The 25,027-nt window shown below is 51.6% G+C and overlaps 2 protein-coding genes across 3 annotated transcripts; both read right to left on the bottom strand.

The window, feature by feature from the left end:
- Nucleotides 1–2,658: 2,658 nt before the first annotated feature.
- LOC118660541 (triggering receptor expressed on myeloid cells 3-like) lies at nt 2,659–6,186 on the bottom strand. Its single transcript, XM_036318090.1, has 4 exons — nt 5,948–6,186; nt 5,400–5,729; nt 3,135–3,263; nt 2,659–2,794 (listed from the first exon to the last, which is right to left on the bottom strand). The coding sequence occupies exons 1-4, from the start codon at nt 6,003–6,005 to the stop codon at nt 2,748–2,750; spliced, it is 564 nt and encodes a 187-aa protein (XP_036173983.1). The 5' UTR covers nt 6,006–6,186; the 3' UTR covers nt 2,659–2,747.
- Nucleotides 6,187–11,539: 5,353 nt separating this feature from the next.
- LOC118660631 (triggering receptor expressed on myeloid cells 3-like) lies at nt 11,540–24,161 on the bottom strand. Of its 2 annotated transcripts, none has more exons than XM_036318270.1 (4): nt 23,914–24,161; nt 22,421–22,765; nt 11,996–12,124; nt 11,540–11,671 (listed from the first exon to the last, which is right to left on the bottom strand). In XM_036318270.1, exons 1-4 carry the CDS (start codon nt 23,987–23,989, stop codon nt 11,625–11,627), a joined length of 597 nt encoding a protein of 198 aa, XP_036174163.1. In that variant the 5' UTR covers nt 23,990–24,161; the 3' UTR covers nt 11,540–11,624. The 2 variants fall into 2 exon arrangements, with proteins under 2 accessions (XP_036174163.1, XP_036174164.1); XM_036318271.1 differs by lacking the exon at nt 23,914–24,161 and adding an exon at nt 23,379–23,895.
- Between the last annotated feature and the right edge of the window lie 866 nt (nt 24,162–25,027).

The raw sequence follows: 25,027 nt of genomic DNA, 5'->3' as shown, positions 1-25,027 counted from the left end.
CACCCACCCTCACCAGGCAGTCCTGGACTGTGGGAGCCCTGATCTGTCTCCCTTTGTCACGGTGGCTCCTCTCACCATAGGGGAGGACATGCAGGGAGGGTGGCTGTGGGGGATGGTAATCCCCCCTCACTGAGCTGTGCCCCCCACCCACACCCCCCCGCATTCAAGGGACTCATAAGAGCCTTCAGTTCCCTCCAAGGCAGTGGTTCTCAACCTGTGGGTCGCGACCCACTTGGCGGTTGTACGACGTTTTCACAGGGGTCCCCTAAGACCATCCTGCATATCAGATATTTACATTATGATTCATAACAGTAGCAACATTACAGTTATGAAGTAGCAACGAAAATAATTTAATGGTTGGGTCACAACATGAGGAACCACATTTAAAGGGCCAGAAGGTTGAGAACCACTGCTCTAAAGGCTCAGATCTGGAGCCCAGGTAGGATGGGGAGACAGTCCTGAGTTCAGCCTCTGCACCCCAGTCTGGGGTCAGGCTGGTCCTTCTGCTGAGGGGGGCTCTCAGCTGCCCCTCACACCTGTCCCAGGAGGGGCTGGCCAGCAGGTGGCAGCAATGAGAGGGTGGGCTCCTCTGGCTCCCAGGACATGAGGGACCAGCAGCCTGGCCAGGCCACATGGGAAGTCAGTCACGGGGGACATGGCAGCAGGGCCGGGGTGGACAGCTCTGGGGCCCCTGCTGCCGATGCCCCTGGAACCACCAGCTCTTAGTCACTTTCTCCCCCTCCTCCATTAGGGCCGCTGCGACCCCATTGCTTCTGGGACTTCCCCACGTTCATGGAGAAGCTAGGTGGGGGGGGGGGGGGGGGGGGCAGAGGAAAGCTAAGGACACAGAGTCCTGGTGGACAGAGGGCAGCTGGACGTCCCGCTCCCCTCAGCTGGACGGCTGAGCATTTAGCCTTCTTAAGAATACACATGAAAACTTCTTATATGGAGTAAAGAAATGTTGACATGAATTGCGTGGGGAGACTCACCGGTGTGGGGTTTTCATCCCTCCCACAACAGAGGAAGAAACACAGAATTTGTATGTCTATCAATTACCTATGATTTGCGGAAATCCTATATAATAAAACCCTAACATGCAAATCAACCAAACAGTGGAACAACCAGCAGAATGACTGGTTGCTATGATGCGCATGCCTGCTGAGAGGGAGGTGACCTGGGGCAGCAATCAGGGGGCTGGGCTGGCCAGTGGGCAGCCCAGGCCACCAGTCTAGGTGGGTGCCAGTGGGGGGCCTCCCTATCACCCCCTCATTTGTCGCCCCACGGATGGCCCTGATTGCTGGCCGGGCCTAGGGACCCTACCCTGTATATTGGGAACTGTCTCTTAGATTTAAAAATTCAAACCTGGCCAGGCTACTCTAACACTGAACAAACAGGATGATGCAGTGATGACACGCATGGACTCTGGCTTGCACATTTTGTGGTCAGCCCTGATTCTGACACTTATAACTGTGTGACAAAGCCAATTACTTAACTTCTCTCTGCTTCAGGTTTCCACCCATAAGATGGGGAAAATGGCACTACTGCCTCAGAAGGATCATGTTATGTACTGCTTTTTATAATCAGGGCAAAAAAATGTAGCTGCCCATACAACAGCAAGATGCCTTTTACCTGTATGAAAAGTATGGTCACTGGTGCATGCAGCGTCCCAGATTGTAAGAGGGATGTCCGACTGCCGGTTTAGGCCCGACATCCCCCAAGGGGTCCCGGAGTGAGAGAGGAGCAGGTCGGGCTGAGGGACCCCTCGACTCCTTTGCATGAATTTCAGCCACTGGGCCTCTGATTATAAAATACTTGTCATTGAATCAGAATCAGAGAACCAGGAAGAATGTGCTAGAGACGATGCAGTTTTCCCTGGGAGTGCACATTTTTATGGAAAAGTGTGGCTTTGAGAGTCATTCCCAAAAGCTCAGAGAGAAACGCGTATAAAATACAGCACATGAAACACTTCTATGTGTTTTCTAGGACCCGCACAAATGTAAATACATGTATGGAAAGTAGAGTGAAAGGACATATGCATGAACTATATTAAGAGGATACCGATGGGGCATCAGGTAGGAAGTGCAGCTGAGGGATGGAAGTGGAAAAAAATAAATTCCATAAAACCAGACGAACGGTGAAGTGCGTCCATGGGTGACTGTGGGCAGGGACTAGGACGCTGATAGCGGGGAGGCCGTGCACCTGTGGGGACAGGGCCATATGGGCACTGTACCGTGTCCTTAATTTTGGTGGGAACCTAAAACTGCTCTAAAAAAAAGTCTATTTTTTAAAAAGACCAGAAGATTAAACCTTTATAATTTTATTAACCAATGTCACCCAAATAAATTTAATTTAAAAATAAAATGTATTTAAAATGAAGAGGAGAGTGATGGGTCTGCCAGAGGCTTCACCGGGGGGCCAGACACACCCAGCAGAGCGGGTCTGAACAGCAGCACGGGAACAAGCACAGGTTCATTTGGATGATCCTCTGAGTCCCAGGTGTTGTATTTACTTTTTATAAAAGATAGTTTGCCATTTTCTTGGCCTTTGATTAGTTCAGTGGGTCTCCTTCCTCCCAGCTCCCCACACTTTCTGCTCAGTACGTTTCTCTCAATAAGAAAGGGGCTGGGCAGAGACCTCACAAAAGAAGTTTCAGTAGCCTTTTCTTCCCTGAGAGATCAGTTTATTTGTTTGTTCGTTTGGGGAACAGAGAGAGGATGTGATGTTTGCTAGGGAGGAAGCCATGCCCATCAGCTCCTGGAAGGGTGGCTTTGCTGCTCCCCTGGGTTTGGCTCGCCTGAGGAGTGAGAGAAATAGACAGCATTTGCACGTGATCCATCCATGCCAGTCCCGGCTTCAGCCTCCCTTCCTCCTCTGAAGAAAAGACTGATTGCCAAGCAGCCAAAACCATGCTGGCCGCTCGCACCCCCAGGTCTTCCTGTCCTGGTGAGCCCAGCCCAGCGCCATTCACAGGGTGCCTGGGGCTGGGCCTGCCTCCTGGGCAAAGAAGTGGGAAAAGTAAGGAGGCAAACTCTGGGGAACCCCTGGGACATGGCCCCTCTGAGCTGTTGTCTGCAGCTACCATCTGGGTCCCCTCATTCATTTCCACCCCAAGCCCGGCCTCGGCCCCCACTCACCTGAGGCCCTGGCTTTCCGGAGAAGGACAAACAGGACTGAGATCAACAGGCCCTTGTTCAGGACAAATCCACAAGTCAGAACAATAACCATCGCCTGCAGCTCGGAAAGAGCCAGGGCAGGCGGCAGGCCTGGAAGGTCAAGCACAGCGTTGGAGACCTAGGTTTGACCCTCTTGAGTCTGAGAGGGTGGGTGTCTGCTGCATGTTCTGCTCCAAAGCTCAGCCTGCTCCCTGCCTCCTGGCCACCACAGCAGCCTAGCAGGGACTTTGAGACTGGGCCTTACCTTTCCCATAATCCTCTGTGCTGGCTCTCACCCTAAAGCAGCGGTTCTCAACCTGTGGGTCGCGACCCCTTTGGTGGTTGAACGACCCTTTCACAGGGGTCGCCTAAGACCATCCTGCATATCAGATATTTATATTATAATTCATAACAATAGCATAATTACAGTTATGAAGTAACAACAAAAATAATTTTATGGTTGGTGGTCACCACAACATGAGGAGCTGTATTTAAAGGGCCAGAAGGTTGAGAACCACTACCCTAAAGGGATCTACCTGGTCTCCAGTCCCTAACATCTCCCTTCTGCATAGCTCCTGCCCACAGCTCCTGCATCAATCACTCTGCACTGAGCCCTCACTCTCCCTCTCAAGGCGCCAGGGAAAGCCCTTCGTGCTCCCGTATCTACAGAACAAAGCGCACAGGCTGCAGGCGGCCAAGGCTCTCGCAGTCTGAATCCAACACCGGCCCTGCTTTAGCCTCACCATCTCCTCTCCACTCAGCCCACTGTCTCCATGTGTCGCTGACACTCGGTGAGAGCATGTCCCCACCTGCTCCTGGTGGCGGCCACCCCCCTTCTGCAGGTGTTACTCCTCTGCTACCTCCACAGCTTCTCCTCCTCCAGGCGGTGCTCTCTGCACCCCTCCGGGCCCCATGGCCCAGCAGCTCTGTGCAGTGGATTTCTGTCCATCCCCTTCCTTCAACTGCAAGGAAGTTTGCTCAAATCCATTGGCCCCTGGGCCACGTTTTCTAGGTGATGCTCTGTCATCAGGGGTAGAAACACCTTTGTAATCATAGCTCCCCACCCCCAGCTCCTTTCCTCTGTGGCTGGTTGATGGGACTTGTGCTGCCTTGAGGCAGTCACATTCAAGGCTTGTGTGAGGGCTTCAGAACAGAAATAGACCCGAACTTCCCCCGGGGGCCTGCTCTCCTCCCAACTCCCCCCCCTCCAGCCTACCTGCTCACCGCCCACCTGCCCCTCCCTGCCGACCTGCTCGCCCCCTACTGCCACGCCCTCCCCAATGGCCGGGCTGTGGTGTCCCCTCCTCTGGGGAGTCCTGCAGGCAAGTCCATACTCCTGGCCTCACCAGCAACCTGGCCCCCTCCCTCCTCCGGGCCTCCATCCAACATGCCGCCCTTATGCCACCCACTCCCTGCACCATAGCCTTTTATTATGTCTAAGGGTTCGATACCCCTTCCAGGGCCTAGCCCCATGCCCGACATGCAGTGGGCAAGGAGCCCAGGCTATGGCAGAGAATGACCGAGCAGCTGATGTGTGTGCACCAGGCACCCAGCTGACCAAACAAGGAACGGGGCAGGCTTGGCAGCCGGGCGGGGGTCTTCGAAGGTACTGTTTAACCCTTGACCATCACGGGGAAATGTAGAGGGGCTGTGCACCTCTGAAGCTTTCTCAGGCATATGGTGGAGTAGCCCAGGGTTAGGAGGAGCCTCAAGCTTCCCACGCTAAGGCTGATGATCACTCATGTATCAGGGGCGGGTGCAGGTTGGACCCAGGCCCCCTGAGCCCTCGGCCCCTGCAGCTCCCAGCCTCACCCCAAATCCCATGTCTGCTCACTGTGTGTTCCCCCTACCTGTCCGCATTCCCTGAGCCCTCACAGTCACCTGTGACCCGCCTCAAGCACAGCCCTTGGAGAGAAGGTGGGATTAGGGTCAGGAGGAAGGGTGCCCAGAATGGACCCATAAGCCAGGATTGCACAAGCATGAGGCACCTTCATGATCGGTAGGACTCGAAGGAGAGTCCTCTGAGCAACAACAAGTGTTCAGAGAAGTGTGTGCGCTGGGGAAGGGAGAAGCCACCAGAGCCAGCAGTCTGAGTTCTGGCGCTGGTTCTACCTGTAACCAGAGGCGACCTCAGGAAGGGGCCCGGGTTTCAGGCACGGGGGCTGGTGGACCTGATTAGGTCCTTTCCAGCATCAGCTTCCTGTGGTTCAGGGACCCTGAGAAGCACACACAGAGGGAAGGACTCACCCCGAGAGACCGCCAGACTGATGGTTCTGAGAATGTTGATCCGGGAAGATTCATAGAGTCCACACGAATACAAGCCCGAGTCCTTCTCTGCCAGCGCAGTCATGGTGACGGTGAAGTACCCCTCTCCGGGGTGATCCCTGATGACGTATCGTGGGTTTCCAGGCTCCTCGCCAAGCCTGGGTTGGTTGACTAATAAGGTACAAGTTCCTGCTTCTATTATTCTGCACCAGGTTTTCGTCTTTGAACTATTCTGGGCTGGATAATCGCACCTTACGAAGACTTCTTCCCCTTCCAGTTTCTGCAGCAGCAGTGGCTGCTGTTCCCAGGAGCCTGAGAATAAACCCTCAGGTCAGGGAGCCCCCTGCCTGCCTCAGAGCTGAGAGGAGCCCCCTCCTTAGGAAGTCCTCTCTGCTACACTCAGTGCCCCCCCACCCCGCCCCTGTCCCCAGCTCACCCGCCTCCCACCACCTCGCCCCTCCTTCCCACGCCCCTCAGGCCACCTCACTAGCATCCATCCCTCCTCCTCTTCCGCTTGACTCCGCCCTCACCTGAGGCCAGGAGCAGCAGCAGGACAAGGGGCAGCAGGTGTGGGGCCTCCCAGGCCATGGCCCTCTGTCTGAGCTGGGTGGCAGCGGCCGCCCTGAGGAGAGGGTGCCAGAGCTGGCGGGGTCAGAGGCCACACAGTCTGTCTGGGAAGAAGAGCTGAGGAAGGCAAAGACTGCAGGGGGGAGGGGTTCAGGGAGGAGGGGAGGCCTGGGCTATGCAGGACCCTCCCCTGCCCCGCTGCCTCTGGGCCTGGCTGGGGGCTCTCTGGGCCAAGCCTGCCTGCTGCTCCCTCCCCTGGGACGTGGGGAAATGGGTGAAAGCCCTTGAGGAAATGGTGGTGAAATAAGAAGCCATTCCTCCTCCCTCTTCCTCTCTGTCCTCGCCTCACCTTTCTCCTGGCCACCCAGAGAAGCAGGGCTGAGGGTGAGTGATGGAGGCAGGGGACCCTCTGGAGGCCCCAGTGCTCAGAGGCCTCCTGCCCAGGCTGCTGGGAATTTGGGTGTCCTGTGGGGACTGGAGGGGCAGGAAGAGTGGGGAGTCATTTCCAGGGGTCGAGGTGCAGGGAAGGTCCCTGGCAAGGGTGGGAGAGCAAAGCAGACCTTGGGGGGTCAGGAGATGTATGCTGGAGGAGGGGAGAAAGGGGGTCTCTGCCCTCTGTGTCCCCAGCTCCCAGCCTCCATTATCACCACTCCTTAAGCCTTTGCTGAAAGACCATACTAACCAAGCGCTTTTAGAAAATAATTTGTACTTTGCATCCCTGTGACGAACAGGGCAACTCGCCAACAATATTGCAGTCACTGGGTATGGTGCCAGGGGGCACTGACATGCTGGGGGACCACTTTGTAAAGTATGTGACTGTCCCCCTCTATGCTGTACACCTGAAAGCAACACAAAATCACACGGAATGCAAACTGGAACTGAAAAATAAAAATTAAAATATTAAAGAAAAGAATCTGTTATTAGAGGAGCTACTGGAAAACATTGTCACAGATGCTTATAGTCATTAGACAGACAACCAGTTCAGAGAGCCCTGCACGTGTGCAGTGCGGCCTGTGGGGCTGACAGGGGCAGACTCCTGAGGCGGAGACTGGCACGGGGGCGGTGGTTGGGGAGACACAGTGCTGGGACCAGGCAAGGGAGGGAGCAGCCCTCGGCCACCAGGAAACTCGGACCACCCTCTGAGGACAGGCTGCCCCTCAGGACCTTGGTTCCCTGCTTCCCATTCAGGGGGGTGGGCTGCCCTGGGAGGGGTCCCCTGGGGAGGTCCTTCCACCCTCCCTGCTCCCAGCAGTGGGGTGAGTTCATCAGCCTTGCAGGAGGGGTGGGGTGGCTGAACCCCCACCAACTGCCTGACCCAGGGTGTGCAGCATTTGCAAGAGCTGGGCGCCTCCAGCTTGCCAGCCTGCCTCAGAATGGAAGGTGGCAGGCCCGCGCTCCGGCTCCTCAGTTCAAACATCGAATGTGCCAAGGGAGCCGGGGACTCTATGTCCATCCTTCCCGTGGCCACCACAGGTCACCCCCGCAGGGCACCCCGTCTCAGCCTCTTCCTGAGGAAGCTCGGTTCTCACCGCCTGAGGCAGCTGTGACCTTGGGGCTGCCTGACACCCGGGCCTGCCTGCGCCCCTGCCCTGGGTCTGCTGGGACCTGGTCCCCTGGAGTTTGGGGACAAGGGTGGGAGCAGCAGATGGGAATGAGATGCTGGGACCTGGGGGAGGATGTATCAGAGCTCCAAAGAGGCCACCAGGTCCCTGGCAGCCGAGGACCCAGGGCGGGGTGTGAACCTCCGAGTCTAGGAGCTGTGTCCTTCCTTGCCATGGGGTCGTGTGGGAGCAGGCTCTACAGATGGGCAGCGTGCATGGGTTGGCCTGGTCCAGGAGCCCCTGATCCTGGGTGCCAGAAGCCGGTCCATCCTTGCTGCTGGACACAGTCGCTGCAGGAAAGAAACATCTGCACAGCATATGTTTCAAGGGACCTGGCGTATATGGCATACTGTTCTTAATATGTTTGCTTCCCTTCTTAACGCTTTGTGTTCTAACCAGGGTCACCTCTCTGATAAAGCTTGTTTCCCCAGTTGGGGATTTTTCCCTGGAGTTAGGGATTAACAGAACTAAGGAAGGGACTAAATCAATAAAACTCCTGAACTAAGTGCCAGGCCAGTAATTAATCACCTTAACTATGAACAATCATGCTTCCGTTACATAATCTTTACTTAGGATAATCTCCTTCAGTTACTTCCTTGTAGCTTAGCAGAACAGTAGAGTAGTGACCTTGGGATGAAGATCACAAATGCCCTAACCTTTGGAATAGAATAGATAGGATTAAAACCAACTGGTATAAATACAGATGTAACAGGAGGAAAAAGACAGAAATTGGCTGGAGAACCTGGATAGAGAACCTGGCTATGCTGATCAACTGAACGCTGCCTCCGTGTCATTCCTTCTTCGTTGACTACGTCCACAGCTTTGGGAACCCCTGGACCTGCTGGGGCTGGACCCCAACACCTGAGCAAGCAGGGTCGGTGGCCACCCTGCCTGACAGTAGGGCACACCCTGGCCTCTGCCTGGGTCCTGAACCCGCCACCTGGGACCATGTCCCACTCTACCCTCCCTTTCCCCTTACAATTGAGGACAAAACAGAGAAGTGGGGTCCAGCAGGCTTTGAAAACATAGAATATGACACACAGTATTATAACTTGAAAAGAACTTGAGGGCCAGCAACCACAGTGCACCTGCTCAGTTGCATAAAGTTTGTATTGTTTCGTTTTATTCTGAAAAGTCTTGGGGTAGGAATGAGAGTCCCCCTTTCACAGGAGAGGAAACCTGAGGCCCAGGAGGGTTAGTGACCTGCACAGGGTCACACGGGACAGGTGGCAGCCCTGGTCCCTGGTCCCGGTCCTGATTCGTAACAGTAGCAACATAAAAGTTATGAATTAGCAACGAAAATAATGTAATGGTTGGGTCACAACATGAGGAACTGTATTTAAAAGGCCAGAAGATTGAGAACCACTGCTCTAAGGGCTCAAACCAGGAGCCCAGGTAGGATAGGGGAGACAGTCCAGAGTTCAGCCTCTGCACCCCAGTCAAGGGTCAGGCTGGTCCTTCTGCTGAGGGGGGCTCTCAGCTGCCCCTCACACCTGTCCCAGGAGGGGCTGGTCGGCAGGTGGCAGCAGTGAGAGGGTGGGCTCTGCTGGCTCCCAGGACATGAGGGATCAGCAGCCTGGCCAGGGCACATGGGAGGTCAGTTGGAGGGTATATGGTCACAGGGCCGGGGTGGACAGCTCTGGAGGCCCTGCTGCCGATGCCTCTGGGACCCCCAGCTCTTAGTCACTTTCTCCCGCTCCAGGGCAGCCGCTGGGACCCCGCTGCCTCTGGGACTTTCTTCCCCACGTGCATGGGGAAGCTGGAGGGGGGCAGAGGGCAGCAGAGGACACAGTCCTGGTGGGGAGAGGGCAGCTGTCCACCCCACCCAACTCCCCTCAGCTGGACGGCTGAGCATTTAGCCTTCTTAAGAATACACATGAAAACTTCTTATATGGAGTAAAGAAATGTTGAAATGAATTGCGTGGGGAGACTAACCAGTGTGGGGTTTTCATCCCTCCCACAATAGAGGAAGAAACACAGAATTTGTATGTCTATCAATTACCTATGATTTGCGGAATCCTATATAATAAAATCTTAATATGCAAATCAACTGAACAGTTGAACAACCGGCAGAATGACTGGTTGCGATGAAGCGCATGCCCGCTGAGAGGCAGGTGACCTGCAGCAGCAATCAGGAAGCAGGGCTGGCCAGTGGGCAGCCCAGGCCACCAGCCTAGGTGGGTGCAGGGCGGGGCGGCCCCTATCACCCCACTCATCGGTCGCCACACAGATTACCCTGATTGCAGACCAGGCCTAGAGACCCTACCCTCTATATTGGGAACTGTCTCTTAGATTTAAAAATTAAAACCTGGCAAGGCTACTCTAACACTGAACAAACAGGATGATGCAGTGATGACATGCATGGACTCTGGCTTGCACATTTTGTGGTCAGCCCTGATTCTGACACTTATAACTGTGTGACAAAGCCAATTACTTAACTTCTCTCTGCTTCAGGTTTTCACCCATAAGATGGGGAAAATGGCACTACTGCCTCAGAAGGATCATGTTATGTACTGCTTTTTATAATCAGGGCAAAAAAATGTAGCTGCCCATACAACAGCAAGACACTTTCACCTGTATGAAAAGTATGGTCACTGGTGCGTGCAGCGTCCCAGATTGCAAGAGGGATGTCCGACTGCCGGTTTAGGCCCAACATCCCCCATGGGGCCCCAGATTTATAGAGGAGCAGGTCGGGCTGAGGAGCCCCTTGCCTCCCGTGCATGAATTTCATGCACTGGGCCTCTGATTATAAAATAGTTGTCATTGAATCAGAATCAAAGAACCAGGAAGAATGTTCTAGAGGTGATACAGTTTTCTATGGGAGTACACATTTTTATGGAAAAGTGTGGCTTTGAGAGTCATTCCCAGAAGCTCATAGGGAAATGTGTATAAAATAAAGCACATGAATCACTTCTATGTGCTTTCAAGGACCCACACAAATGTAAATACATGTATGGAAAGTAGAGTGAAAGGACATATGCATTAACTATATTAAGAGGATACCTATGGGCAACAGGTAGGAAGTTCAGCTAGGGGATGGAGGTGGGAAAAAATAAATTCCATAAAACCAGACGAATGGTGACTTGCGTCCATGGGTGACTGTGGGCAGGGACTAGGATGCTGATAGCAGGGAGGCTGTGCATGTGTGGGGACAGGGCTATATGGGAACTGTACTGTGTCTTTAATTTTGCTGGGAACCTAAAACTGCTCTAAAAATAGTCTATTTTTTAAAAATGACCCAGAAAATGAAACCTATATAATTTTATTAACCAATGTCACCACAATAAATTTAATTAAAAATAATATGTTTTTAAAATGACCATGAGAGTGATGGGTCTTGCCATGGGCTTCACTGGAGAGCCAGACACTCCCCAGCAGAGCGCGTCTGAACAGCAGCACGGGAACAAGCACAGGTTCATTTGGATGATTCTTTGAGTCCCAGTTGTTGTATTTACTTTTTATAAAAGACTAGAGACTCGATGCACGAAATTCATACATAGGGGGTGGGGGGGAGGAGGTCGTTCAGCCTGGCCTGCACCCTCTCGCCATCTGGGACATCTCTCTCACAATCCGGGACTGCTGGCTCCTAACCGCTTGCCTGCCTGTCTGCCTGCCTGATCACCCCTAACCACTCTGCCTGCCTGTCTGATTGCACCTAACCGCTTGCCTGCCTGCCTGATCACCCCTAACTGCCTCTGCCTCTGCCCCTGCCGCCATGGCTTCATCCAGAAGGATGTCTGGAATGACGTCCAGAAGGTTGCAAGGCTGTCCGGTCTAATTAGCATATTATGCTTTTATTTTTTTATGAAAGATAGTTTGCCATTTCTTGGGCCTCTGATTAGTTCAGTGGGTCTCTTTCCTCCCAGCTCCCCACACTTTCCGCTCAGTACATTTCTCTCAATGAGAAAGAGGCTGGGCAGAGACCTCACAAAAGAAGTTTCTGAAGCCTTTTACTTCCCTGAGAGATCAGTTTATTTGTTTGTTCGTTTGGGGAACAGAGAGTGGATGTGATGTTTGCTAGGGAAGGAAGGCATGCCCGTCAGCTCCTGGAAGGGTGGCTTTGCTGCTCCCCTGGGTTTGGCTCACCTGAGGAGTGAGAGAAATAGACAGCATTTGCACGTGATCCATCCATGCCAGTCCCGGCTTCAGCCTCCCTCCCTCCTCTGAAGAAAAGACTGATTGCCAAACAGCCAAAACCATGCTGGCCGCTCGCACCCCCAGGTCTTCCTTTCCTGGTGAGCCCAGCCCAGTGCCATTCACAGGGTTTCCGGGGCTGGGCCTGCCTCCTGGGCAAAGAATTGGGCAAACTCAGGGGGTAAACTCTGGGGAACCTCTGAGCTCTTGTCTGCAGCTACCATCTGGGTCCCCTCATTCATTTCCACCCCAAGCCCGGCCTCGGCCCCCACTCACCTGAGGTCCTGGCTTTCCGGAGAAGGACAAACAGGACTGAGAACACCAGGCCCTTGTTCAGGACGAATCCACAAGTCAGAACAATAGCCATCACCTGCAGCTCCGAAAGGGCCAGGGCAGGCGGCAGTCCTGGAAGGTCAAGTACAGCGTTGGAGTCCTGGGTTTGACCCTCTTGAGTCTGAGAGGGTCGGTGTCTGCTGCATGTTCTGCTCCAAAGCTCAGCCTGCTCCCTGCCTCCTGGCCACCACAGCAGCCAAGCAGGGACTTTGAGGCTGGGCCTTACTTTCCCATAATCCTCTGTGCTGGCTCTCACCCTTAAGCAGTGGTTCTCAACCTGTGGGTCGCAACCCTTTTGGTGGTTGAACAACCCTTTCACAGGGGTCGCCTAAGACCATCCTGCATATCAGATATTTACATTATGATTCATAACAGTAGCAACATTACAGTTATGAAGTAGCAACGAAAATAATTTTATGGAGAAACCAAGATGGCGGCATAGATAAACACCAAACTTGCTGCCTCCTACAACAACTTCACAAATACAACAAAAAGACAAAACGGACATCCTCCAGAACTACAGGAAGAAGTGGAAATTGCTGGCTGAGTGGAAATTCTACAACTAGAAGGAAAGAGAAAAGCACACTGAGAGTCAGGAGCTGCGGAAGTAAAGTGCAAAGGTATGGAGGCTCGAGCGCGCAGCAAGGGGTTGGCACCTGAGGGCGCGGCTGTCTTTTTGAATCGGAGGGAGTCACAAGCTCCCGACTGCTCTGAACTCCGGTTCCGGGCGAGTCTCTGGGGACCCAGGACCCATACGGGGAGAAACTGGACTGTCTGGCAGCGGGCAGAACTCGGAACTCGAGGGCAGCTTTCTCTCAAAGGTGCTTGCACCAATTAAATTACAGGGACACTGAGACACACGGCCCCTTAGGGCAGGGCTGAGGATCTTCTATAGCTGCTTGCTCCGCCCTGTTGATTCCTTGAGTCGCCACCCCACCCAGGCTGCGGCAGAGGCTTTTGCATATGAATGCCCTGGCCCTTTGCAACCTGAAAATGAGCTAACAAATTACAGCTGGGTCAGACAGACCCAGTACTTCCAAGAGAAGGCCCAAGGCCCCACAGCAGCTTGCATTGCTTCACAGCTGGGCCTCATCTGGGCACCTCCAAACTCCAAAAAAGAAGGGGAATCTGCAGATCTTTTCGTAGCTCCTGCTGGGTAACCTCAGGCAGAGACTAAATTAGCACCTCCTTAGATCCAAGAGCCAGTGTACCCAGTGGTCAGAGTGGGACCATCCAGATGACAACTCCTCAGATCCATAAGGTACACACTCAGGGGGCAGACTCAGTGAACACCAAAGCCTCACTGAAGCAAGTCTTGCCCCAGAAGGGTGTCTTCAGCACAGAAGTTCTCCCACTGCAGACACAGCTGATTCTCACTGCCAATTGCCTGGAGGACAATTCCTCCCAGTGATCCTACAACAATCAAGGCATAACTACAACAAGACTGTGCACAAAGCCCACAAGGGGGTGCACCAAGAGTGTCCACCTCAGGTAACTGGGGAGGCTGAGCCACTGGGACCTACAGGACACCTAGCACACAAAGCCACCCTACCAACACAGGGAAGCATAAAAAATGCAGAGACAAAGAAACAGGACAGAAATGGAGGAAAGCAAACGACTGGATATAGAGTTCAAAACCACGTTTATAAGTTTTTTCAAGAATTTTATGGAAACTGCCGATAAATTTAGTGAGACCCTGGAGGATATGAAAAAAGACCGACTAGAAATTAAGCATACACTGACTGAAATAAAGAATAATATGCAGAGGGATTTGACAAGATGGCGGCGATATAGGCAGACACGTCCCAGGTCTTGTCCCGGAGCAGATGGAGTAAGCAGCTGAAACTAATAACACCCACCCCGAATTGGCAAAATTACTCAGCTGGTGAGACGGTTTGCAGCCGGGAAGGGCAGAGCTCCCTTGGAAAGCAGATCCAAGCAACAGCAGCCTCCTGATCACCACACCCTCTGAGGATCAGCAGCTGTACGTGAAGCCTCCCCCACCAGCCAGAAGAGCCACCAAAGCTGTGAACAGCACCCACTAGAGGAGCTGCTGCCAACTGAGGAGCAGCTGCTACCGCAACCACCCGAAGAACAACCACAGCCCAAGGAGCCACTGTCACCCAGGGAGCAGCCACTGAACAACTCAATGTCTAGATATGTCAGTGAGATCAAACATGGGTAGACACAGAAACCCCCAAAGGAAATAAAAGGAGGACTCGCCAGAAAAGCAGCTAAGTGAAACCAAGGCATGCAGCATGACAGAAAAAGAATTCAGAATAAGGGTCCTAGAGTGCATAAACCGGATGGAGGAAAAAATCAATAACATATACAAGAAGCAAGAAAAAACAGATGAAAAAATCAACTACTTATGCAAGAAGCAAGAAGAAACAGATGAAAAAATCAACAACTTAAGTAAGACCCAAGAAGAAATGAAGAGTGTTATAGCTGCAATAAAAAACACCATTGAAAGTATCAACAGTAGACTAGGAGAAGTGGAGGACCGAATTAGTGAATTAGAAGACAAGGAAGCAAAACACACCCAAACTGTACTGCAATTGGAGAAAAAAATTAAAAGACAGGAGGAGAGCCTAAGGGAGCTTTGGGACAACATGAAACGAAACAACATACGAATAATAGGGGTGCCAGAACAACAGAAAGAGGAACAAGGACTAGAAAACCTATTCGAAGAAATAATATCAGAAAACTTCCCTGAGGTGGGGAAGAAAAAAGTCACACAAGCACAGAGAGTCCCAAACAAGGTGAACCCGAAAAGACCCATACCAAGACACATCATAATTACCATGGATGTTCAGGACAAAGAGAGAATCTTATAGGCTGCAAGAGAGAGATGAAAGTTACATACAAGGGATCTTCCATTAGATTATCAACTGATTTCTCAACAGAAACACATCAGGCCAGAAAAGAATGGACGGAAATTTACAAAGTGATGTAAAGCAAAGGACTGAATCCAAGAATACTCTATCCAGCCAGGCTATCATTCAAAATTGAAGGGGAAATAAGAAGCTTCACAGACAAGAATAATATACAGAGATCCAACAGGAGACAAGAGGATCCCAAGAATCAAGTCAAAGACTTGAAATACGAAGAAACAAAAAATACCCAACTGAAGAAGCAAAAAGAAAAAAGAATCCAAAAGTATGAAGAAAGTGTAAGGAGCCTCTGGGACAACTTCAAACGTACCAACATCAGAATTATAGGGGTGCCAGAAGAAGAGAGAGAGCAAGATATTGAAAACCTATTTGAAGAAATAATGACAGAAAACTTCCCCTACCTGGTGAAAGAAATAGACTTACAAGTCCAGGAAGCACAGAGAACCCCAAGCAAAATGAATCCAAAGAGGACCACACCAAGACACATCATAATTAAAATGCCAAGAGCAAAAGACAAAGAGAGAATCTTAAAAGCAACAAGAGTAAAAAAGTCAGTTACCTACAAGGGAGTACCCATACGACTGTCAGCTGATTTCTCAACAGAAACCATGCAGGCCAGAAGAGAGTGGCAAGAAATATTCAAAGTGATGAATGCCAAGAACCTACAATCAAGATTACTTTATCCAGCAAAGCTATCATTCAGAATTGAAGGTCAGATAAAGAGCATCACAGATAAGAAAAAGCTAAAGGAGTTCATCACCACCAAACCAGCATTATATGAAATGCTGAAAGGTATTCTTTAAGAAGAGCAAGAAGAAAAAGGAACTCTTGCCATTTGCCACAGCATGGATGGAACTGGAGAGCATTATGCTAAGTGAAATAAGCCAGTCAGAGAAGGATAAATACCACATGATCTCACTCATTTGTGGAATATAATGAACAACATAAACTGATGAACAAGGACTGATCCAGAGACGGAGAGGCATTGATTGGACTGTCGGGCCTTGGAGGGAAGTTAGGGGAGGGTGGAGGTAAGGGGGAAAGATCAACCAAAGGACTTATATGCAAGCATATAGGCCTAACCAATGGACACGGAAAACGGGGGGGGGGGGGGTGGGGGTGAGAAGGGCGGGGTGAGGACATGAGCGGGGGGGTGGGGGGGTAGGGGTTAATGTGGGGATAAGGACACATATGTAATATCTTAACCAATAAAAAATATATTAAAAAAAAGAAAATAATTTTATGTTTGGGGGTCACTACAACATGAGGAACCATATTTAAAGGGCCAAAGGGGGCGAAAACCAAGATGATGGCATAGGTAAACTCCAGAAATTGCTGCCTCACACAACCACTTCAAAAATACAACTAAAAGACAAAACAGACATCATCCAGAACCACAAGAAGGCTGGCTGAGTGGAAATTCTACAACTAGAAGGAAAGAGGAAAGCACACTGAGACCCAGAGGAGGTGCGGAAGTAAAGTGCAGAGGTATGGAGGCACACGCAGAAAGGGCTGGCAACTGAGGACATGGTTGTTTTTTTCAATTGGGAGGTGTCTCTAGCTCCAGACTGCTCTGAACTCCAGTTCCGGGCGAGTCTCTAGGGACCCAGACTCATACGGGGAGAAACTGGACTGTCTGGCAGCGGTCGGAACTCAGAGGTACATGCAGCAATTACCGGGACACTGAGACGAGGTGCCTCTTAGGGTAGGACTGAAGAGCAGCCATAGCTGTTTGCTCTGCCCTGTTGTTCCCCTGAGCCCTGCCCCACCCAAGCTGTGGCCAGAGGCTTTTGCATATGAATGCCCTGGCCCTTTGCAATCTGAAAATTACCTAACAAACTGCAGCTGGGTCAGAGAGACCCAGAACATCCAAAAGAAGGCCCAAGGCCCCACAGCAGCTTGCATTTTTCATAGCTTGGCCTCATCTGGGCACCTCCAAACCTCAAACAAAAAAGAGGAATCTGCAGATCTCTCCATAGCTTCTGCTGGGTAGCCTCAGGAAGAGGCTAAATTAGCACCTCCTTAGAGATCCAAGAGCCAGTGTACCCAGTGGTCAGAGTGGACCATTCAGATTACAACTCCTCAGATCCATAAGGGACACACTGAGGGGGCAGACTCAGTGAGCACCAAAGCCCTACTGAAGCAAGTCTTGCCCCAGAAGGGTGTCTTCAGCACAGAAGTTCTCCCACTGCAGACAAAGCTGATTCTCACAGCCAATTGGCCTGGAGGTTAATTCCTCCCAGTGATACCTACAACAATCAAGGCTTAACTACAAGAAGACTGTGCGCAAAACCCACAAGGGGGTGCACCAAGAGTGTCCTCCCCAGGTAATTGGGGAGGCTGAGCTACTGGACCCTATAGGACACCTAGCACAGAAAGCCACTCTATCAACACAGGGAAGCATAAAAAATGCGGAGACAAAAAAACAAGTCACAAATGACAGAAATGAAGGAAAGCAAACTACTGGATATAGAGTTCAAAACCACATTTTTAAGGTATTTCAAGAATTTTCTAGGAACGGCCTATAAATTTAGTGAAACCCTCAAGAAATCTAGTGAGACCCTCGAGGTTATGAAAAAGGACCAACTAGAAATTAAGCATGCACTGACTGAAATAAACAATATTATACAGACATCCAACAGCAGACTAGAGGATCGCAAGAATCAAGTCAAAGATTTGATATACAAAGAAGCAAAAAACACCCAACAGGAAAAACAAAAAGAAAAAAGTATCCAAAAATATGAAGATAGAGTAAGGAGCCTCTGGGACAACTTCAAACGTACCAACATCCAAATTATGGGGGTGCCAGAAGAAGAGAGAGAGCAAGATATTGAAAACCTATTTGAAGAAATAATGACAGAAAACTTCCCCTACCTGGTGAAAGAAATAGACTTACAAGTCCAGGAAGCGCAGAGAACCCCAAACAAAAGGAATCCAAAGAGGACCACACCAAGACACATCATAATTAAAATGCCAAGAGCAAAAGACAAAGGGAGAATCTTAAAAGCAGCAAGAGAAAAACAGTCAGTTACCTACAAGGGAGTACCCATACGACTGTCAGCTGATTTCTCAACAGAAACTATGCAGGCCAAAAGGGAGTGGCAAGAAATATTCAAAGTGATGAATGACAAGAACCTACAACCAAGATTACTTTACCCAACAAAGCTATAATTCAGAATTGAAGGTCAGATAAAGAGCATCACAGATAAGAAAAAGCTAAAGGAGTTCATCACCACCAAACCAGTATTATATGAAATGCTGAAAGGTTTCCTTTAAGAAGAGGAGAAGAAGAAAAAGGTAAAGATACAAATTGTGAACAACAAATACACATCTATCAACAAGTGAATCTAAAAATCAAGTGAATTGGGCGCCCGGCTAGCTCAGTCGGTAGAGCATGAGACTCTTAAAAATCAAGTGAATAAATAATCTGATGAACAGAATAAACTGGTGAATATAATAGAATCAGGGGCATAGAAAGGGAGTGGACTGACTATTCTCGGGGGGGGGGGGGGCGGAAGGGATGTGGGGGGTGCGGGAAGGGAATGGACAAAAATCGTGCACCTATGGATGAGGACAGTGGGTGGGGTGAGGGCAGAAGGGGGGTGGGAACCGGGTGAAGGGGAGCTATGGGGGAAAAAAAGAAGAACAACTGTATTAATCTGAACAATAAAGAATTAATTTAAATAAATAAATAAATAACCAAAAATAAATAAATAAATAAATAAATAAATAAATAAATAAATAAAGGGCCAGAAGGTTGAGAACCACTACCCTAAAGGGATCTACCTGGTCTCCAGCCCCTAGTATCTCCCTTCTGCATAGCTCCTGCCCACAGCTCCTGCATCAATCACTCTGCACTGAGCCCTCCCTCTCCCTCTCAAGGCGCCAGGGAAAGCCCTTCGTGCTCCCATTGCTACAGAACAAAGTGCACAGGCTGCAGGCACCCAAGGCTCTCGCAGTCTAATCCACCACCGGCCCTGCTTTAGCCTCACCATCTCCTCTCCACTCAGCCCACTGTCTCCATGTGTCGCTGACACTCGGTGAGAGCATGTCCCCACCTGCTCCTGGTGGCGGCCACCCCCCTTCTGCAGGTGTTACTCCTCTGCTACCTCCACAGCTTCTCCTCCTCCAGGTGGTGCTCTCTGCACCCCTCCGGGCCCCATGGCCCAGCAGCTCTGTGCAGAGGATTTCTGTCCATCCCCTTCCTTTAACTGCAAGGAAGTTTGCTCAAATCCATTGGCCCCTGGGCCACGTTTTCTAGGTGATGCTCTGTCATCAGGGGTAGAAACACCTTTGTAATCACAGCTCCCCACCCCCAGCTCCTTTCCTCTGTGGCTGGTTGATGGGACTTGTGCTGCCTTGAGGCAGTCACATTCAAGGCTTGTGTGAGGGCTTCAGAAGAGAAATAGAAGTGAAGGTCCTTCTGCCTGCAGGGGCTCAGGCCTCCCTCGCCTGCCTGGAGCAGGGGACAGGCCTCCATGTGGTCTAGCCTGGTTCACTGGATCCCACCTGAGAGGCCTGAGCTGAGGGCCCAGCTAATGAACCCAAAGTATCATTCTACTTTGCTGTGGCCTCTGGGCAGCGACCCTCATTCAGACTCAACTGATGTTGAATCCTGATTACCCTTCAGGGTTGGTTCTCTTTGACTGACACCTGGGGGCCCAGAAAATGCTTGATGAAGATGGGACTGCATTCCCTGAGGCTGCCAGTCTGCTGGACAACCTGTCTGACTTACCCTGAACTGGAGTGGGACCTCCAAGATATTTGGAACCATTTTTCTTCCACGGGCTGAGCAACTATGTCCCAAGTTCATTGCTATGGGACTGTACTATATTTGGGGGATAAATATTCACAGAGTCCTAGAAGGTCAAAGGTGAAAGCAAGCATTCAATACCATCCAATCTAAGCCCTAAGGAACAGGGTGGACAGGGAGTGTCCAAGGCCATTCAGTAGACATCAGCAGAGCCGCACTGGGTCCCCTGTCTCCTGTCTCCTTGCCGTGTATTTTTGTGACATTTGCTGGTCTCAGCCTTCAGAGTCTTGCCCAGGGAGCCTGGCCTAATCTTTTAGCTCTTGGCTCCCAGGTCCGCCCAGCTCTTCACAGTCAAGTGGCCCGCTCACCAGGCCACAAGCCCTGCTCTCACTTCTGACCCTTCTCCTGCCTCCCACACCCCCTTCTCTCCCTAAGTTCCCACTTCAGGCCTCTCTTCCTAAGGCAGGTTTGGGTGGACAACATCCATCACCTCCGAACAGAATGACATTATGTAAGTTTCTCTCTGTGGGCATCTGCTGCCATGCCCTCCTCTGCCTGGAAAAGTGGAGGAAAACACCGACGATTCCCCACAGTTCACTGAGGGTAAGTCCATTTATCGGGGCAGGCCTAACACCACTCCAGAATGAAGTCTCCATTCATTTGTTTTAACCTGACTGAAAACGGCGCCTGGCTGCCACCCCTCCCAGGCCACCTCATGTTACCACAGGTGTCCTTACAGAGGATTGCGCTCTTGTTTCCCCTGGGAGACTAGTAAGTCCTTCAGGCAGAAACAAGCTGTGCTAGACTCTGTTTCCTTAGCTACAGCAGCCAAAGTTTTCTCCAGTTGCTGCAGAGAGAAAGAGGAAGCTGCTGTGAAAACTCCACTGCCCGCTATTTGTGGTTTGATGAAAATAATTACATTCACATCTATCCTGTATTAAACTTGATATCATTCTCATTCAATAAGACGGGTTCAGTCATTCCCAATAATTTCCCTTATTGTCTTTATTAAGGTTTGCGTTAAAGAACCAGGCAGCTCGTAACTGATGGAGTCAGACCTGGTGGGCCCAAGCTGCCTACTGGAGTGGGCAAACTTTGCCAAAGGTGTAAATAAAGTCTATTTCTCTGAACTTAAACATAGAGAACCCCGGAGAATTGGAGCCTTTGAACATCACCATGGAGGAAGCCTGGAGGAGGACGAGGGACATTCTAAAGGTCACTGAGTAGGTTCTGGGTTGAGGAGGAGTGGAAACCAGGCCCGTACACCTTTTATTATCCTGTGACAGCACCACTTACCTTTGCAACCAGCAACCATTTCAGCACTTCCACGTGTATGGGTACTGAGACCAAATTACTAAATTGCTCCTGTGTAGAGAGGGCAGTGGAACTGCTTCACTGACTGCATAGATCACTTGTAACCAGTCTCTTCATTCCTGGGCATCCCTGGGTATTCCTAAAGGCCTGGGGCATGTTTTCCTATTATGTGGGCTCAGTAGCTTCCTTCCACTCCTGCCTATAGCACCTTCGTTTTGCTTGGTCAACTCTTTATTTCCAGACATTACTGTGAAGTTTGACTCTAGCTCCACCCTGGCCTAATCTATATATATAAAAGGCTAAGACACCAGCAGACTGGCCAGTAGGTATGACACGCACCAACCACCAGGGGGCCGACGTTCAATGCAGGAGCTGCCAAGCAACAGCAATTTGCAGAGTGCCCTCTCACACTCCGGGACCCCTCGGGAATGTCCGACTGCTGGTTTCAGCCTGATCCCTGCAGGCCAGGCTGAGGGACCTTGCTCACTCTGCAGACACCCTTCCAGCTCCTTCGAGTCCCAGCTTCGCCCCATTGAGGTCGGCCAGGGGAGGGATGGCGGGAGGTTGGTTCCAGGGCTTGTTGTGCCCATCTCCCCCAGTCCTTCCTCACCAGACACCTTCTAATTAATTTCCTTTCAATGCGCATGAATCCGTGTACTGGGCCTCTAGTATTTACATATTGGGGTTTGCAGGAAGTAGAGAGCAGGGTCCTGTGTGGTGGAGGCCTCTCCAACACTCTGGTTCAAAGGGAGAAGGTTTATTGGGGAGCTCGGGGCAGAAGTATTGGGTTAGGTGGGTAGACCGGCTTTCTGAGAAGAGAGGGGGAGAACTAGCAGGCCTCCACCCATGAGAAGCAATTCAAGGACCTGAGACGCCCTTCGTCTTGCTGTCTAACACCTATTCCTTGTTTGCTACTAGGTAAATCCCTTGAGAAAGGGAACAGTTTCACTGGCCATACTGGGCCCCTTCCAGGATCCACCAAGGACCATCGGATCCAATGGGTCTCTGTCGGATCCCAGCCGCTCCATGTAAGGGCTGAAAGACACAGTGAGTCCCGTGCCCTCCCTGAGCCTTCTTCCCGTGTACAGTAGAGACAGCCATAATCTTGGCCATGCAGCCGGTGTTCAGTACCCGGTCCTCCTAGCGGCACTCTGCACAGAGTGAGAGAAATTTTGACATCACCTAGTCTAACTTTCTTGCCTTAACCGGTGAGAAAACTGGGGTCCAGAGAGGAGCTATGGCTCTCAAAGTCACAAAGCGCGAGACAAGAAGACCCACGTGCTCTGATTTCGGATGGAGGGCTTTCCATGACTCTGCGCTCTCTCTCCAAAGCCCCCCAGAGGCAGACATGCCAGCCTGTGGCTCAGGAGCGCAGCCTCCACAACCTTCCCTGTCTGGGCTGCTCACCTTCACATGGTACCAGCCGAATCCGAGGAGGCAGGACAACGGGGGTCTGGGGTGAGAGGTCAATCACACACTGATAGAGCCCCACGTCCTGCCTCTGGAGCTCCCGCACGGTGACTCTGAACATGACCTCGGTGGGGTCGTCCTCCAGCAGGTATCTCCCGGCCTGGGCCATGTTCAGGTCCGCGTTCCTGGTGTCTGTGCGCACCAGTGTCTCTGGGGGCCCGCGGCTCCTCACCCGCTGCCAGGCCTTCAGGCTGGAGGCGTACTGCCTGGTGTACAAACAGGAAATGGTCAGGTTGCTGCCTTCCAGCAGGCACATTTGCTCCTCGTCTTCACCTCGGAGTCCTAGAATGAGAGGGCGAAGAGCTTCATTGAGCAGCCTTCCTCCCACCGTCCCCACAGCCACAGAGCACACAGCAGAGCCCAGGGCCCAGGCAGGAGTCCTGGTAGCTCCCTCAAGCCCTTGGGAGTCATTGGAGATTTCCGTGCACTCTGTGAGATGGCTCAGCGTCTTTAGTAATATACACACATATGGAGCCAAGAGGGCAAAATACCGATCCTGGTTCAGTGTTTGAATCTAGTAGATGAGTTTATAGTGACTATTTTTTCTATACTGTACTTTATAAATTGAAATATTTCCATAGTAAAAAGCTTTTTATTTTTCAAGTAGAAAAAGAACTGAACCAGTTTTGCCACCCATGTTCTTTTCTACTTGTGGTTTCCAGGCATGCACCTTGCTTTCAGGGACACGGTACCTTGCATTACCCCTGGCATCCCCAAGCCAGATGGGGTCCCCACTCCTCTCTGCCCATATCCATCCCATTAGGTCCCAGAGAGGAGTCTACTGAGCAGTTCCAGCTGCCACTACCCTCAGTCTCCCCGCAACCCTCAGCCCACTGACCACCCTACACCTGCTCCGTCTCCAGCGTCATGGTCCTGGGCTTCGTTAAGCACTTACTAAGCCCTAAATACTGAGCCAAGTATTTCACACCCGTCTGCTGTGTGGCTCCTCGGACAACCCTCCGAAGTAGGCGCTGTTTACAAATGAGGAACTGAGGCTCAGAGGGGCAGAGGACTTCTTACGGTCACATCTGTACAAAGTGGCAGAAACAGGATTGGAACCAGCTCTGCCTGCTTCCGGAACCTCTTTGCTCGTCTGCCTCAGCCCCCGGATGTTCCTCTAAGGAGGGACTGTGCCTTGCACTGCTTTCCATCTCCCAGGGTGTCCGCACGGCGAGGAGCGGCTGTTTGGTGACTTCATATCATTTTCTCAACTTGGAGATGCACTGGAGGAACCTCCAGCATCCACTGGTCACCCAGCCCCGCTGGGTCGGGGCCGGGCAGCACAGTCTGCCTTCATTTCCTTCTCTCCCCATTCCTGTCTCCAACACATACCTGGATCCCAGACCAGTCCCCCTAAAGGAGGGAGAGAAAACCCCTCTTAGGAGGTACCTCCCTTGGCCATCTAAGTCCCTCTCCCTTCCTCTCCTCACCTGAGACCCAGAGCAGCAGCAGTAGCAGCAGCAGCCGTGAGCCCCGTCCTGTCCATTCTAGCCAGGCGCTGGCCATCCCAGGGCTCTAGCACTTGCTGGAGGATGTTGCCCCATGTGGTGTCTTCCACCTTCTCTGAGAGGATTACCTGTTCCTTTGCAATTGAGAAACCCTGAGGGAAATGCAATGAGAGGGACCCGCTCAGGAAATGCAGAAGGAGAAGAGCGATCACTGGGCTTGTGACATCTTCCTTCCCGCTCCCATTATGCCATAGCCTGTGGGGCAGCACTCCCCATTCTCCACCACAGCAAGCTCTGACCCACCCACCGGATGCCCCACCTCTGCTCCACTCACTTCCTCAGAGCACCGAGACATCCTCCCCGAGCAGCCCCGAACCCCGCTGGTACATTCACATTCGGTTTGCCCTTCAGGGTCTGGTTCAGACCTTCCTGATGGCATGCCTTGTTTAATCTCACTCCCCACCATGCTTCTCAAGTATGAGCATGTGGCTGAATCGTGTGGGAAGGCTGGCAAACACACGCAGGCGCGGCTCCACCCCCGGAGACTCCAGTTTAGGAAGTCTAGAGAGGGCCCAGGATCTGCATTTTAACAAGCAGCACAGGTGATTGTGAGGCAAGTGGTCCCAATGGTGATGCCTGGAAAAGCTCTGCATGAGGTCAGAGGGGCCCCAAGACTTCCCAGGGTCCTCAGCCTGCGTCTGAGGTGAGCGCTTCCGGGAGCCCCAGTCTAGACACGGGGCATGGAGACCACAGTTGTAACGGTGCTGCGAGTGACTAATTGCCATGGACTGAAGGCCCATGTGTGCCAGGTGCTTTACCAGGTGATCTCACTTCATCCTACCAGCTTCGGGAGACTGTGTAGGGAATATTTGTCATCTTTTGAGTCTCCAGCCCCCAGTGCCTTTTCTTTTGGGGGGATATTCCCCAATGTGTGGGTCTCACTAGGACGCAAAGCTCCCCCCCGCCTTCCACTCCTTAGCGCCTATGGCACAGGCTTGGGACTTGACCTAAGCTTGGCCAAACGCATGATCCTGTGATGAAAGATGTGGGGCCAGTTGGAGATGAGTGCACATACAAAGCCCATGAACAGCATGGT

This window comes from Myotis myotis, unplaced genomic scaffold (assembly GCF_014108235.1).
Source record: "Myotis myotis isolate mMyoMyo1 unplaced genomic scaffold, mMyoMyo1.p scaffold_m19_p_7, whole genome shotgun sequence".
NCBI lineage: Eukaryota > Metazoa > Chordata > Mammalia > Chiroptera > Vespertilionidae > Myotis > Myotis myotis.
Note: the sequence above shows the minus strand (reverse complement) of the source record. Positions and strands in the feature narration are given on the sequence as shown.

Bases quoted from the DNA above. Each gene is read 5' to 3' on its own strand.
- LOC118660541 (XM_036318090.1), bottom strand. From the start codon at position 6,005: ATGGCCTGGGAGGCCCCACACCTGCTGCCCCTTGTCCTGCTGCTGCTC. The intron at 5,730-5,947 runs GTGAGGGCGGAG...GTTTATTCTCAG, and splicing joins GCTGCTGCTCCTGGCCTCAG to GCTCCTGGGAACAGCAGCCA. The intron at 2,795-3,134 runs GTGAGTGGGGGC...CTCACTCCTCAG, and splicing joins CCGGAAAGCCAGGGCCTCAG to GCGAGCCAAACCCAGGGGAG.
- LOC118660631 (XM_036318270.1), bottom strand. From the start codon at position 23,989: ATGGCCAGCGCCTGGCTAGAATGGACAGGACGGGGCTCACGGCTGCTG. The intron at 22,766-23,913 runs GTGAGGAGAGGA...CTCTCATTCTAG, and splicing joins GCTGCTGCTCTGGGTCTCAG to GACTCCGAGGTGAAGACGAG. The intron at 11,672-11,995 runs GTGAGTGGGGGC...CTCACTCCTCAG, and splicing joins CCGGAAAGCCAGGACCTCAG to GTGAGCCAAACCCAGGGGAG.